The 15269-nt window shown below is 45.0% G+C and overlaps 1 protein-coding gene across 2 annotated transcripts in view; it reads left to right on the top strand.

The window, feature by feature from the left end:
- INVS (inversin) overlaps positions 1–15269 on the top strand; it is a 166135-nt gene that overhangs the window by 119931 nt on the left and 30935 nt on the right. For both annotated transcript variants that reach the window (XM_032307961.1, XM_032307962.1), the window contains one exon: positions 8974–9257. In XM_032307961.1, the coding sequence (XP_032163852.1) occupies positions 8974–9257 (284 nt within the window). The remainder of the gene's footprint in view (positions 1–8973; positions 9258–15269) is intronic.

Genomic DNA, 15269 nt, shown 5'->3' with positions numbered 1-15269 from the left:
CTATTTTCCAAGGCCTGTGGTTTTAGAAAATACCATTTAAGAAATAGCTATAATCCACTTAAAAGCACTCTATAACTCACACTGTACCACCTTTGTTGTTGCCAAAATGAACATTTCTGTCACCGACCTGCCACAGCACACGGCTGAAGGCACATAAGATGAGACTGTGTCTGTGTTGCTCACTCTTCTCCCCGGAAGCTTCCTGGGCGCTGGGTTTCTGTTTCACTCTCGGATCTCAGCTCTCTTCTGCCTCTTCCTTCTCACATCGTCTCGATCACACCACCTCCTCACTGCGGTCGGCTCTGCGCACTCGCTCCCTAGACTTCTCCTCATGCTCAGCTCTTTTCCACTGGGAAGGTGTCTACTCTTGAAGCCTGAGTGACTTCATGTCCGTAGACCGTCCCTCACTCGGTCTCACATCCTGACCTCCTGGAACTCTGATTCCACGTCCTCAGTCTCCTACCAGGCATTTCCCCTTCGCTGTCGTTTTGTGACTTGCCAGCACTTTCCATTTGTGTGTCCTGTTGTCACTGTCACTTCAGACTCACCCTGAAACCTGCAACTCTCCACCACAGCCCATCTCTCTTCTCGCCTCCTTATTTCCCCGAGGCGGCTGCTACCATTGATTCTGTGAATTCCTCTTGAAATGTGCTCTTGCCTCCATCTTCGGTCCCGCTGCTGTGTGCCAGCCATCACTCTTGAATCCCATCCACTGTGCTGCAGGAGACCCTTTACCTGTCTGCCTCCACTTTTATCTCTGAGGCCCATTTCTCTACACAACTACCTCCCTCCCCTCACGCAGGAGGGCTTGGCCATCCTGAACTTACCTCACTTTCTCATTTTTTTCACTTTCCGGAACTTTCCATGGTCTCTGGGGCCCTGAGCTGCTTCCTCCAGGCTATAGTGAGAGATTACGCGGGTCTCCCAGAGGAACATAATCAAGTCCAGTTTGGGTCACCAAGTTCAAACTTTTGGGATGCCACAGTCCCTTCTAAGGAAGTTGTTCTGTGTCCTCGGAAAGTCAAGTGACAAAGAATTCAAGCAGCACAAACCAGTCAGGGACAGTTCTATCTGGCAGAAGTTCTTTTCTGTCTTTTGGTCTTGAGATACCCCTTGAAGCAAAAGAGAAAAATCTAAACATTTTTCCATAAACAAACTTTCAGATCAGTAGAGTAGGTACTCCACTCCTACCCCAAGAGTCCTTTTCTCCTCATAATAGATCCAGTTCCATTTCCTGGAACACCTTCAGTCTGTCACTTACAGACAACCACAGGGTTGACCCAGAGGCCTGGCTTCTGCTCATACTGCAGTCGGACCGACTGGAAATCACTCCTGTGATTCTACTCCATACCATCCCACCCCTCCGAGCCTCAGTTTCCCATTAATACAATGAAAAGATTTCTTAATCCGGGATGGTCATTGGGGCCCCATGAATACCCCAAAACTAAATGCAGTGGTTTGTATATTGTGAGCATAGGTATATTTCAGGCAGTGAAGATCTATACATTTTTTTTATCACGATTTCAAAAAAGGTCCATGAGTCACAAGGAGATTTTTAAAAACCATTTGACAAAATGATATCTGAGCTTCCCCCTCTCTCCCGCCCAACTCTAACATTCTGTAAGTCAAAGGTTCAAAGACATGTGACATTTTCTTATTCCCTCGAGAGGAAGTCAGAACCCAGATATTCTTCAGCCTGTTATTCAGCGACAATGAAGAGACAGTGTCGCACAGCCCCTACACACGGCGGAGTACCGACTGAAAAGGTTAGCGCGGAAGCTTTTCTGTCCTCTGAGGTAATCAGTCTCTTCTCACTGGAAATGTTCCAGCCGAAAGGGAATTATCATCTCTCCAGGAGAGTATACAAGGAATTTTTTTTTAATTATATAGAGAACTAGTCTTTGAGATCTCTTCTGAGTGAACGATTCTGTGAGAGCTAGGTTGTGTGTCCTTGCTCTTGCCTCTGCCTAAAACAATCTCTCGCTTCTCTCTTGCTCATTTTGACATTCCTTCTAGGTGTTTTTTTTTTTTTTCCTTCCACACAGTGACTGCCTCTCACATCCCTATCTCTGTGTTAGCCTCTATCACATCTAGAACCCATCACGTGCAGAACCATCTATGGGAGTGAAGGGGTCTGACTCCCCCCGAGATCCACAGTACCTTGGGAACAGGGATTATATTCTGTATCTCCGTATCTCCAAAGTCTTAAAATACCTATTTAATAAGCATTTAATTGTAAACGTTCGATCACTGTTCCTACAGTGAGTGTGAAACCTTGCATGAGTCATTTCTCACTCTAGGCCTTATTTTCCCTCTCAGCCAAGTGCGAGGCTTGGACCACACACCCTCTTCCGTCCCCTTTGAGTCTGTGAAACTCCGTGAGTGTACCACTTTAATTTGTTTGCCTTACTCAGGCAGGAGATACATTTATGTTCCATTTATCCTCACAACAGACACTGGTGCTTCTAGAATTGTGCATTTGGCTTCCTACCTCCCTCCATATTTATCATGAGCAAATTACCACTTGACAGGTTTATGATAGTTCTGTATTCTCATTTTTAAAAGAAGCATAAGAGCAAAGGGGTTCACCACTGCATTTACTTGAACAGGAGACCCTGTTATGTGGCTTCCATAGAGAGTTGTATATGCCCCGTTTTGAGAAGAACATTCTGTCAGACACTGCAGAAACAGGCAGGCTCTTTCCCACTCCAGGGCAGTATATAAGTTTCCACAGCCATGAAAGCGGGACCTACAACAGGTCGGAGAGGTATGATTAAAATGGCTCCCACAGGGCACCTGGGTGGCCCAGTCAGCTAAGCATCTGCCTTCAGCTCAGGTCGTGATCTCAGGATCCTGGGATCGAGCCCCATGACAGGCTCTTTGCTCAACCGAGAGTCTGCTCCTGCCTCTCCCCCAGCTTGTGCTCTCCCTCTCTCTCTCATTCTCTCTCTCAAATAAATAAATAAAACCTTAAAAATAATAATAATGAAACGGCTCTCACAGAAAAGGGAGTTGTGCGGCTTCAACGATGAGCATTTCTGAAAATATCATTAGGCCCAGCCCTCTCGCTCTTAGACTGCATGGCGTTCATGCCAAACACGAATTTCTTCACTTCTCACCAGATCCTGTCACAGGGAAGCCTTCTCTTAACAGCTTTACACAAAAGTAATAGTGATCAGTGATATTTATACAGTGCTTTACAGCTTACAAGGGTCTTACGTGTTACTGCATTCAGTCCACCTGATCATTCCGTAAGGAAAGACAGGGCAGCCGTCCTTCATCTCATTTTACAGATGGGGCTTCGCAGAGGTTAACGTTCCTGAACCCACAGCCAGTAAAGGAGAAAGACGGCACCAGAATCTCAGCCCTCCCCTAAGCCGGGGTTCCTACCAGCCGCACTTATGCTGGAGGCCGTCTCCAGCTGCTGGCGCCATCTTGGTAGGCCAGCAAGGAACAGCCCTACTTCTTTTATTATTATTATTATTTTATTTTACTTCTACCAGAACCGGGTCCCTAGCCAGTTTTTCTCTTACCCCAGTGCTCCTTCAGTTGTTCCCCCTCTTGTTTCCAGGAATTGTTGAAAGAGTGGTACCAAGCCACCATCATCCGTTCTGCAACATAGTTTAATAAAAAAAAAATCTTCCTGTTACTCTGAAAGTTAACTAGCATGGCAGAGCACACCAAGTTCCTCCTACATTTTTGAGAAAAGTAAGAAAATTAGTCAGTTCCAAGCCTACACTGAGACTATAAACAAGAATGTCATGAGGACAAAGCCCGGGTGAATTGGAACAACAGGACCTGCTTAGGTAGACGTCCCTTTTCTGTGAGAGCCACTTTAGTCCCAGTTTTCAAACATCTCTGAGGTCCTGCCTTCACAGCAGTGGCAACTTGAGTACCCCACTGCAGCGGGGAAGAGCTTGCTTCTTTCTGCGGTCTCTGACAGAATTAATTAATTCTTGCTCAACTGGGCCACTACAACTCTCTGTGGAAGCCACATCAGAGAGTAGAGAACAGCATCACCTTCCGGGACTCCCACTGTGCAGGCCCAGAGGTGGGTCTGTGCCACATTGTGCACACTGTGCAAGCAAACACACCCAGTCTTGAGATGCTGAAGCCACTGGACGTCCAAGACACTTAAATTATGGCCCTTCATCTGACTCTCTGCACATCAAGCAATCTTTAAAAAAAAAAAAAAAAGATTTTATGTATTTATTTTTGTGAGAGAGAGAGAGAGAGCGCAAGCATGACTGGTGGGGAGGGGCAAAGGGAAAAGCAGACTCTACTGAGCAGGGAGTCGACAGGGGACTCAATCCCAGGTCCCTGGGATCGTGACCCGAGCTGAAGGCAGATGCCCAACCAAGCCACCCAGGTGTGCCCCAGCAATCTTTTGATCACTGAATTTCTTATGGGCCCATTTCTGCAGTTGTCCTCTAGGCTGCTCATTTGTAGACATCCCCATCCTAGGGTCTCAGGTCTGTTTTTGCAGGGGTGAGTGGAGAATGACTCCGGACCACATTGCTGCCTCCTGGTGGCCCTTCAGAGATCTGCAGGAGCGTTTTGGCCCTTATATCTTTCTCCCCAGGGTGACACACCCGGTTCCTTCAGCCCACAGTCTGGAGACTTTCTTTGCTCTGTGATGCACAGAACCTGAACTGGACATTGTCAAGGACCTCATCTTCAACTGACTTTCTCACTTTTCTATACTATGAGCCTCTGTGGACCTGCAAATATTGCTCCAGAAAAGAGTACAAACCAGACTAATGGGCAGCCCATCAAAAATTGTTGTCTAGTCAGTTCCCCTTAAGATAATAGAAAAAAAGAGAAAACAAGGTAAAACTACTTTATGCATTAAGATTCCACCATTTAGTAAATTTCCTGCTAAAATGTTATCTGCTGTGCATCGATGGGATTTTTTTTTCTCTTTAATTTTTCATATAAACTAGAATAGCATTGGGTTCTTTCTCTGGTATTTGTTTCCAAATTTGACAAAAATAGGTCAAGTTTATAACCTAACCCCCATGAAGATTACTAGATCTTCAGACATTCATAATAAATTATTTGGAGATAAAACACTTAAATTTCACAATAATTACTGAGTCTAAGAGTTTAGAACTAAAAGCTGCATCTGAACTTAGTTTGAAATGCTGGTAATGGCTATTCTGATGAGTGGCTGCCAGTTTCTTCATATGACCCACTTCATTCTTTGAGAAGTGGTGGTCAGGGAGGAGCAGAGGCAGAGGGAGAGAGTATCATGGGTAAGTCACTTATCACTCTGCTTCAATTTCCTTATCTACCAAATAAAAGTGAATAAATTGAGATTCCTTTGAACTCAGACCAGGAGCCGTGGAGCTGGATCTTATTTCCCAGGGACGCGTACATGAAAGATCATGTTCTGGACTGTAACGTGTGTGTGTGTGTGTGTGTGTGTGTGTGTGTGTGTGTGTGTGTCGCTGCTGTTGCTTTTGTTTTAAGGCAGCAACATGTAAATAGGTTGTGGTCCCGGTTCTAATCCCACCCACTTTTCCACAATGATCATTACTTTTATATCAAGAGCCACAGCTCTGGGGAACTGCATGGCTGTGGGCCACCGGCCACCTGAAGATTTTTTAAATGTGTCAATTTGTTTAAACATTTATTTATTTCTATTAATAGGGTCTAATGATATATTCTGATTATTACAGTCTTCCTTCTAAATCTGCTCTACTTAGTTCTACCAACATGAAAAAAACACTTTCCTACAAACGTCCCGTTCCAAACAAGTCTTCAGAGCGCCCTGGGTCTCTGGCCATTCTGATCACTCTAGAAGGCTGGATGGTCTGGGGGTCCTGTGGCTGCCCCCGCTGTTGGCCCAAAAAGGTCCACAGTGATGGGGTTTGCCCAGGACCTGAGTGGAAGCGGCTTCTTGGAATTGAAAAGGAAAGCTATTTGGTTTCCCTAAGAAAGAGAAATGACCAAAAGTCTAATTTATCACTTCCGAGCCCTTCTTAACAGCAGCGAGATCCACATAGATGCCAAGGCAGACAGCCTCACATGCGGGTCTGTCTGCAGGACCAATATTCTCCTAGAGCGGTTCCCTTCATCAGTTCATGTAAAAAGAGCAGCCGTCCCCCTCCTGCCGGGAGCACGGCTGCTCCATCAATTAGTGGCACTTCAGCCGCCCAGATGCTTCCAGCTTCTCCGGAACAGCAGCCTTCTCCCAGACAGCTCACGCTGAAATGGCGCCTGCTAGCTTCCAGGTGACTCTCCGGCGCTGACGATGACAGGCTGTCCCCCTGGCTTGTAGGGTGCAGTGCTCAGGTGTCAGCACTCGGCAAAGCGTGGGACAAAACCAGAGTCAAATGAAAATATCAGAGCTGTACAGGAGTCAGCACGGTCCGCCCAGCCACTCTTGCTAGGAATGGGGCTCAGTCGGAAACGACCAGATAAACAGGCTTGGCGCCCAGATCAGGAGCTCTGCCATGGGACAGGCGACCTTCAGAAGGGGAGGTTGAAGGCTTTATATCAAAGGGAACCCAGATCGCTGTCATCTGGGTCTTCTCTGTCCCTTGAGGCCTCAGTAAACATTGCCTCGAATCGCACAGCCTGTGAAGTCTGAATTCTGTGACTTCTTGGAGGCTTATGGTCTCTGCCTCATTCTTGTTTCTGCTTCCATGTCTGGTATCTTAGCTCTGCAGCTTGTCTGGTTGCTTATAAAACAGCACATAGGATCCTGGGAGACCTTCCCAGACCTTGGTGTCATTGCGGACAATCCATTTCATGTCCCATCATGGTACAGTTAATGGTCCATATCAGTCAGTTAAGCATCTGACTTGATACCCGCTCAGGTTGTGATCTCAGGGTGTCGAGATCTAGCGCATTGAGCGTGGAGCCTGCTTAAGATTCTCTCTCAAAAAAAAAAAAAAAAAAAAAATTCTCCCTCTCCCTCTTCAACCCCTTCTCTCTAAAAAAAATCCAAAAGCCAAAAACCAACCAAACAAACAAAACAGTCCATATGAAGCTTTTCTATTGTCTTAAGCCTTGCTCCTCAAGTTGTGGTTCAGAGGACCAGGAACACCTCTATAACCTGGGTGCCTGTTAGCAATGCGGAATCTTGAGCCCCACCCCAGGCTGCTAAATGGGAATCTGGATTTTAACGAGATCTCAGGAGATTCCATTCATGAAAGTGTGAAGAGCACAGACCTAAAGTCCTTGTCCATCAGCTCCCCGTGGAGGTTCTCTTTGGCCTGGCCATCGCTGTACACACTACCCAGCCTTTCATCATCCCTTTCTTCCCCCTCCTCTCTCTCTCTCTCTCTCATGTTCTTTCATCTCTCCCTCCCTGTCAGGAGCTTCAAACATATTCTCTTTTTGTCAGGAGCAGCCCTCCGCTCCTCAGAGCCAATCACCACCAAGGCCCTGAAGGGCTCACCTGCTACCCGCCTTCCATTCTGTTCCCAGGCTGATTAAAATATTTTTCTAAACAAGGCTCTCCCTCCCCCACGAGGGACTCTGATACCAGCTATAACAATAAAAGAAATCTATCTCATTACAAAAGATACCCCAGATTTTATAAAGACATCTAGCTTCCAAACAGACCCCTAAATGGATTCCAGGTTATAAACTATCATACAACTGTTAGACCTGGGGAAACTGAGTCTCCAGCAGGAAAGTGACTGGCTCGATACCATTTTGTAGTTATTGGCAGGGACAGGACTAGAAAAGTTCTTATGCTTCCCAGTGTGGGCTTCTCTCCACTACAGCCCTAATCATTCTGCTTTAACCTGAACCTTTATGTGTCTGCCTGATTCTCTTCCTACACGGTACCTGGGTCGTCTGAACCACACATATGGGGCACCTGCTGTGTACCTCAAGCACTGTTTGAAGATGAGAAGAGACAGAACAGACCCTGTTTTCCCATGCCCCGTGCCCTTGCCCAAACAGCTGCCTCACGCTGAAGTCCTCATTCCCACCACATCCATCTGGCAAACCTCTCCAAATCTTTAAGAATCAGCAGCTGGGAACATCTGAACTCCGCCAGACAAAATTAATCACTACCCCCTCCGTGCAGGCTCCCAAGTGTACCATTTCTCCTGTCGTTTGTTAGGTCCTTTTCTCCAAGCTGTCTTCTCCGAAATCAAAGTCCCTCAAGGGATGGCCCACTGGGCCCGGCACAGGAGAAGCTCAGTAAATGTTCTTTTTCTTCCCTGTTTCTTTCCCTGGGAAGTCCCCAGCAATTAATGCTGTCGATCAAACAAACTTGTCCTGAACTCAGCCCCTTCATCCTCCAGCGACTTGCCCCTTTCTGGACCGGGACGGCCTGCCTCAGGCCCTCGTCCTCCTCCCACGGCCTCTCATTCTGTGGCCTGGCCCCTCCTGGCCAGCCTCCTTCTAGTCGGTTGCTCTCCACAGGGGCCAGCCTCACCACCAGGACTTGTGTAGGACTTTTTGAAGATCATCCTGCCTTCTGGACCTCATCTGCAAAATGGGTGGGTTTGCCTCGTTAGCGGTGTTGCAGCTCACAGGCGCGTTAGCGTCCATCGTGAGGGGCTGAGTGATTGTTCCATGTACCCGTAAGCTCACCAATGGTCTTTTTTAATAAATAGAGAAGATTAAAGTTTGTCCCTATGACTGTCAGGCTTGGTCGCATTCAGATGTGCTTTCTGGAATCGGAGGAAAAGGCCTGTAGTTGCAGGGATCCCACACAAGCTGGGGCACACACACCTTAGGATTGCGCCCTGTCTCACAAACACAGAGATTCCCATCATGTGTGCCCCAACTGGGCAAGGCCTGGTCTATAAGGTTCTCATCAGCTCCATCATCTTTGGAGCTGTAAGGTCTGGAGAAAAGATCAAAAATTGGGAAATTATGGAAACTGTCCATTCCCAAGCCCCTCCTGTGATGTGGTAGCTCCTCATAAAATTCAAATCTCAGGATCATTTGAAAGGGTAACATTCTTTTAATTTTTATCCTCTGCCTCATCGGCTTTGCTTCCAGGAAGCGAGAGGAAGAAAAACGAAGGGAGGCAGAACAGCAGAAGGGAAGACTGAGCCCAGATTCCTGCAGACCCCAAGCCCTTCCCTGTATGCCCAACACCCAGGCTGAGCACCACAGGCAGAGCCAGGCTCCTGGCAAACAGCCTCCCACCAGCAACGCAGCCCAGGACCCTGAGGAGACAGCCTATCGAGGATCTCCGGGCAGACTCTCTCCAGACAGAGGCCCCCTGCGTGAGCAGCATCTTTCCCCAGATGTGCAGGGAAGAGACCCCAGAAAGCCAAACGGTAGGTGTATTGCCTTTGTTACCTGATGTCAACCTGTGGACTGTGGGTTCTCTTGATTGGTGTACTCAGTCCATTCACATTTAAGGTAATTATGTCAACACTGAAGACTATCATTTTATTATTTATTTTCTATTTATTTCCTCTGGTTCTCCTCCCTGTTTTTTTTTCTTTTTTCCCTTCCTATAGAGTACTTGAACATCTTTTAGGGTGCCATCTTGATTGATAGTGGTTTTGAGTATATCTCTTTCTACAGTTTTTGTGGTGGTTGCTCTGAGTATTGCCATGTATTGCTATGTATATTGTATCTATAAGTTATAAGGGACCTATAACCAGTTCTACTACTTTGAGTGAAATGTGGAAACCTCACTTCCATTTAGGTACCTTGACCTTCCCTACTTTGATAGGGTACCAGATGGTATTACGATTTTTGTTTCAATTACCAAATATAATTTATAAAAACCACAAGGAAAGGGGTAGTTTCTTTTAGATACCCATAATTCTCTTTTTCTGGTGTTCGTCTTTTTTTCCCAGTGCACTAGATTCCTTCTTTTATCATGTCCTTTCTGTCTGAAGAACCTTTGGCTGGTATTTAAGGGTAGCTCCACTAGCAATAATTTAAGTCTTCCTTTGCCTGAGAATGTTTTGATTTCATTCCTGAAGAGCTGATGAACCAGATCCAGAATGCACACTTAGCAGTTCTTTCCTTCCCACACTTGAAAGAGGCTGTGCCACTTCTGGCTTCCATGGTTTCAGACAAGAAATCCACTGTCATTTGCAATTGGTGTTCCTCAGGAATGTTTCTAGCTAACATGTCACTGCTTTCTGGCTGCTTTCAAGATTGTTCTTTATCTTTAGTTTTCAATAGTTAAATATGGTGTGTCTTAGTATGGATTCTTAGAATTTATCCTGTTTGGATTTCACTTCGTACGTTGGGGACCCCCGAGACTCCCCACCCCCAAAGTTTAGAAATTTATTAAGAGTACTCACAAGACTCAGCATGTATTTCTACTCACAGCTAGGATCTTTTATAACAAAGGGATACAAAGCAAGATCAACAAAGGGAAAAGCACATGGAGCAAAGTCTAGAAGAAACCAGGTGCAAATTTCCAAGAGTCTTCTCCCAGTGGAATCACACAAGATATGATTAATTCCTCCAGCAATGAATTGTAACAACCAGTTAGCCTTTGTCTACCAAGAAAACACACCTACACTTAGGATTCCAGGGTTTTTATTGGGGTCAGTTACATAGGTGCCCTCTGCCCAGCATATACTACAACTCCAGACTCCCAGAAGGAAAACAGGTATTCTGTACAAATTATATTATTTGCCCAAAGCAATTCAAGCATTTTGAGCCATTCTTAAAAATTAAGGAACAGTGAGAAACCTCCAGAAATTGAAGTGCAAAAGCCAAAAAGGCAAAAAACGTCTTAGTATTATTATAAAAATAGTTTTGACCTTGTGGACCCCAGAGTCTATGAAATCTCATGGCGACCCAATTCAGGGCATGGGCAATTCATTCTATCTCCCTGAACCTTAATTTCCTTACCTATAAAATGGGTTTGGGGGGAGGAATACTCGGAGAACAACAAAGGAACAAACAAAAAAGGCAGAAATAGACTAATAAATACAGAGAACAAACTGATGGTTGCCAGAGAGGAGGGGAGTGGGGCAATGGGCAGAATTGGTGAAGGGGTGTGGGAGGTATAGGCTTCAATTGTGGAATGAATAAGTCATGGGGAAGGAAGGTATAGCATAGGGAATACAGTCAATGGTATTATAGTGCCTATGAAGACAGATGGTAGCTATACTTGTGGGGAGCACAGCATAACAAAAATACTATGCTGCACGCCTGTAACTAATGTAACATTGTATCAACTATACTTCAGTTTAAAAAAAAAAAAAGGGTACATACTCTCTATCCTGCAAGGTAGTTTTGAATAGAAGTCAAATAATTAATGTAGAATACATATTATGGCCCATGACATGTAATAGGTCTTCAGTAACTACCGTTATTAAGCCACACTGATGATCTAGCCAAGAACAGCCACATAAAAGTACACATGAATGACCACAAACATATCCAGAATATAATTCCATAACCCACTGTACAGTCATAATGCATCAGTAATGTATACCTTGAAGAGGTCTGATGCCCTGTTACATATTCATTCATTTATTCATTCAGCTAGTGTTAACCAAACTCCCCTGATGTAACAACCACGTTGAATTTCCTCATTCTCTCTTAGCTTGAGGTCACTGCATATTACAATTCCCCATCCATATGGATAAAAGTGCCTCTTTTTTTTCAGATCTCAGAATGAATGTTCCTTCCTTTATACAGCCATACCTCCCCACTAAACAAGGCTTCATCTTCCTGCTTATGTTCCTATAAGTCTTCTATAGTTCCATAATAGGAAGACCATGACCTTTTACTGTTATTTCTGGCTTATCTGTTTTTTCCAGGAGATTGCAAGATCTTGAGATCAGGGTTGTTTCCATTATGTGCTGCTATGTAAAAAACAAAACACAAAACACACACACACACCCCCAAAACAAAAGTACACTAAAACTAAGTGGCTTAAAATAATAATTTATTATTTCTCATGATTCTGTGGGCCAACTGGGCAGTTCCACTGCATTTTCACCTGGTCTCTCTTATGTGGCTCCATTCAGGTAGAAGGTGAGTTGAATCGGATGGTCTAAGATAGACTGACTTAAATGTCTGGCAGTTGATACTGGCTATGAGCTGGGATTCCTTGACTCTGCTTTATATGGCTTTTCATCCTCCAATAGGCTAGACTGGCCTCCCTACACAGTGGTCTCCCAGCATCATTCTAAGAAAGCAAAAGCAGAAGCTACAAGACCCCTTGAGGAGTAGGCTCCAGAATTTGCATGCTATATCCTATTGCTCGAAGCAAGTTGTATGGCCAGCCTAGACTGAATGATATGGAGAAATTTACTCAACTTCTGTGCATACTAGGATGGGAGCAATTTTTGGCTAGTAATCTATCACAATTCCTTTTTGGTCACAGATTATTCACATTCCTCCCACAGGCACAGTCTTCTCAAAATTATCTCTGGACCCCAAAATGTCATCTCAGTTATCACATTAAGCTTGAAGTTTGGGATCTGGAGACATATGTCACATCCAGATGTTGTCAAGATTCCCCAGGGACAGGGGCACCTGGGTGGCTCAGTCAATTAAACCTCTGCCTTCGGCACAGGGCATGATCCCTGGGTCCTAGGAGTGAGCCTCGCATCAGGCTCCCTGCTCAGTGGAAAGCCTGCTTCTTCCTCTCCCTCTGCTGCTGCTCCCCCTACTTGTGCACTCTCGCTGTCTCTCCCTCAAATAAATAAATAAATAATCAACACCCCCCCCCCCAGTATGACTCTTTCCAATTCAGGGACTAGCCCACCAAAAACACACATTATCACCTCCCACACACACAGGCCCAACAAGCAATAGTGAGGCAGGGACAGCATAACCACAGTAGACACCTTTGTTCCAAAAGCGGAGAAAAAAGAGGTACATAGCAGTCACTAGTTCATAGCAATTCTGAAAGCCAACTGGTTATACATTAGCATTGCTAGAAGTATAGAATGTTCCTCGATTAGGGTATGGTTTTCCCCTATGTATGGTTTCCTATTCGATTATTCTCCTTGGCCCTTGGCTCTTGGCTCTTCTACCAGGATTCTTGGTGCTGCTCTCTGAGACATCTTCCTTTTCTGTAAGACATAAGCCCGTGTTTGCACCTAAACAGTTTTCTCAGCCTGTTTCCCGCCTATAGGAAGTTGAGGTTCCAGAGGCTCCTGTTTGTCTTGAATAGCCTCAGCGGTTCAAGCTAGTGATACTCTTTGTGATACAGTTACCTGGGAAATTTCATGGGTTTCAGGGGCCACTTGGGTGGCCCTCGGTTAAGCATCTGACTCCTCATTTCCGCTCAGGTCACGATCATGGGATTGAGCCCCGCATCAGGCTCCACGCTCACAGGGAGTCTGCTTGGGCTTCTCTCTCTTCTCCCTCTGCTCCTCCCCCTGCTCCTGTGCTTTCTCTCCTTCCCTCTCTCTCAAATAAATAAAACCTTCTTTAAAAATTTCGTGGGTTCCCTATGATTTTGACTGGATTCATTCCATGTTCCAAAACTACATCCATAATTATTTCTCAGACGGACCTCTCTCTACTTTGAGTGGCTCAGGCTGCTGTAGGAAAATGCCCTTGAAGTTCTTAGAAGTTCTTTTGTGTAGCTTACAGTACTTTACAATGTACCATCTTTGATATTTTTGAGGTCTTAAAAAAAAAAAAAGAGTTTCACAGTAATACTCTTGATTGGATCTTTATCCTTAAGTCATATTTTACTAAAATACTCTCAGTAAAATTAGCTGGAAAGAATGAATATGCTAAACAACTTTCTTTTCTAACCTGGCACATTGTAGGCTCTCTGTATTTCCTCTGGATTCTGCTTGCAAGCTGAGCAGTTCTTTCCTAATTTTCTTTCTTTCTCCCCACACCTATCACAGGCAGGTAGAAAATCCAATTGATCTTTTCTTCAGCTATTGCCCCCTGGAAGTCTATTCTGTATCTACAAATCCATTAGATATGTTTTCTGTCTTCTAAGCTACTGCAGGTAACTTTTGCCCATTTTGCCAATTATTCTGCCATTGAATAATACGACTGACCATTCTCCAAACTCCAACAGCAATTTCCTCTCTGCTGTCTCAGCCTTTGGTAATCGTCTTTTCATTGCCTTCCTGGCTTCTGTCCGCTCACCAGTCCTCAAGTCAACGCTGTGGGTTTTTGTTAGGCCAGCACCTCTCTTGTTTAGCTATTGGTTTCTGTGTTGATTATTTCTAGTGACGTAACAAATTACCCCCAAAACTAAGTGGCTTAAGATAACAATGACTTCTTACTTCTCACAATTCTGTGGCTTGTCTGAACAATTCCTCTCCTGGGTCAGTCACTGGGGCCCACGCATGTGGCTGGTGCAAGGCTGGCTGGAACAGGAAGCCCAAGATGGCTTTCTTTACGCGTGTGGCCATCGGTGCTGGCCGCTGGCTGAGATGTCTCAGATCTCTTCTCCATGACCTTGCATCCTCCAGGAGTTTAGACCATCTTCCTTGCATGTTGTTTTCAAGGTAGCCCTCCGAGAGAGAGAAAGCCAGAAGCTAACAAGCTCTCTTGAGGCCTAGGCTCCGACACGTTCCTATCATTTTTACCACCTTCTGTTGATCAGACCAGTTTGCAAGGCCAGCCCAGATTCAAGGGGCTAGAGACAGAGGCTCCACCTCTGGTTTGAAGATGTTGCAAAAGCATATTTCAAAAGTGAGTGCATACTGGGATGGAAAGAATCTTTGACCATTAAACAGTGTATCACAAGGAGCAACGTGTCTCCTACTTCTGTGTACCAAGCACCCAGTAGGGTGTCTGCTACATAAGAGACATAATAAATATTTGTTGAACATATAGCTGCACGGGACTAGCTAGGTGCTTGAGAGTCAGACATGAAAGATTATTAAACAGAACATGAGAGGCCCCGGGGTGGCACAGTCAGTTAACCGTCCAACACTTGGTTTCAGTTCAGATCGTGATCCCAGGGTCTTGAGATCAAGCCCTGAGTCGGGCTCTGAGCTCAGTGAGGAGTCTGCTAAAGTTTCCCTCTCCCTCTGCCCCTCCCCATGGCTGCTCTCCCTCTGTCTCTAAAATCAATCTATCTCTTAAAAAAAAAAAAAGACATGAAAAGTATTCATTGGATGTACTTCTGTTTTCTGTAACAGAGTTCCGTTCTCTTAGTAAGTTCTTTCTTTCTTCTCTCTCATAGTAATTCTCCCCTTCTTGTTTACAGTGCATGTAGAGCATGACGGCTGAGTGCACAAGCTTTAGAATTGAATAAACTAGGGTCATATTTAGACTCTACCACGTATACCTACATAATCTTGATCAAGTTACTTAACTTCTCCTAAGCCTCCATTTCTTTATTTGTAAAAAAAAAGACAGAAAGAAAAAAAAAAAAGAAA

This window comes from Mustela erminea, chromosome 12 (genome assembly GCF_009829155.1).
Source record: "Mustela erminea isolate mMusErm1 chromosome 12, mMusErm1.Pri, whole genome shotgun sequence".
In the NCBI taxonomy this organism is placed as follows: Eukaryota; Metazoa; Chordata; class Mammalia; order Carnivora; family Mustelidae; genus Mustela; species Mustela erminea.
This window is presented reverse-complemented; position numbering and strand designations above follow the sequence as displayed.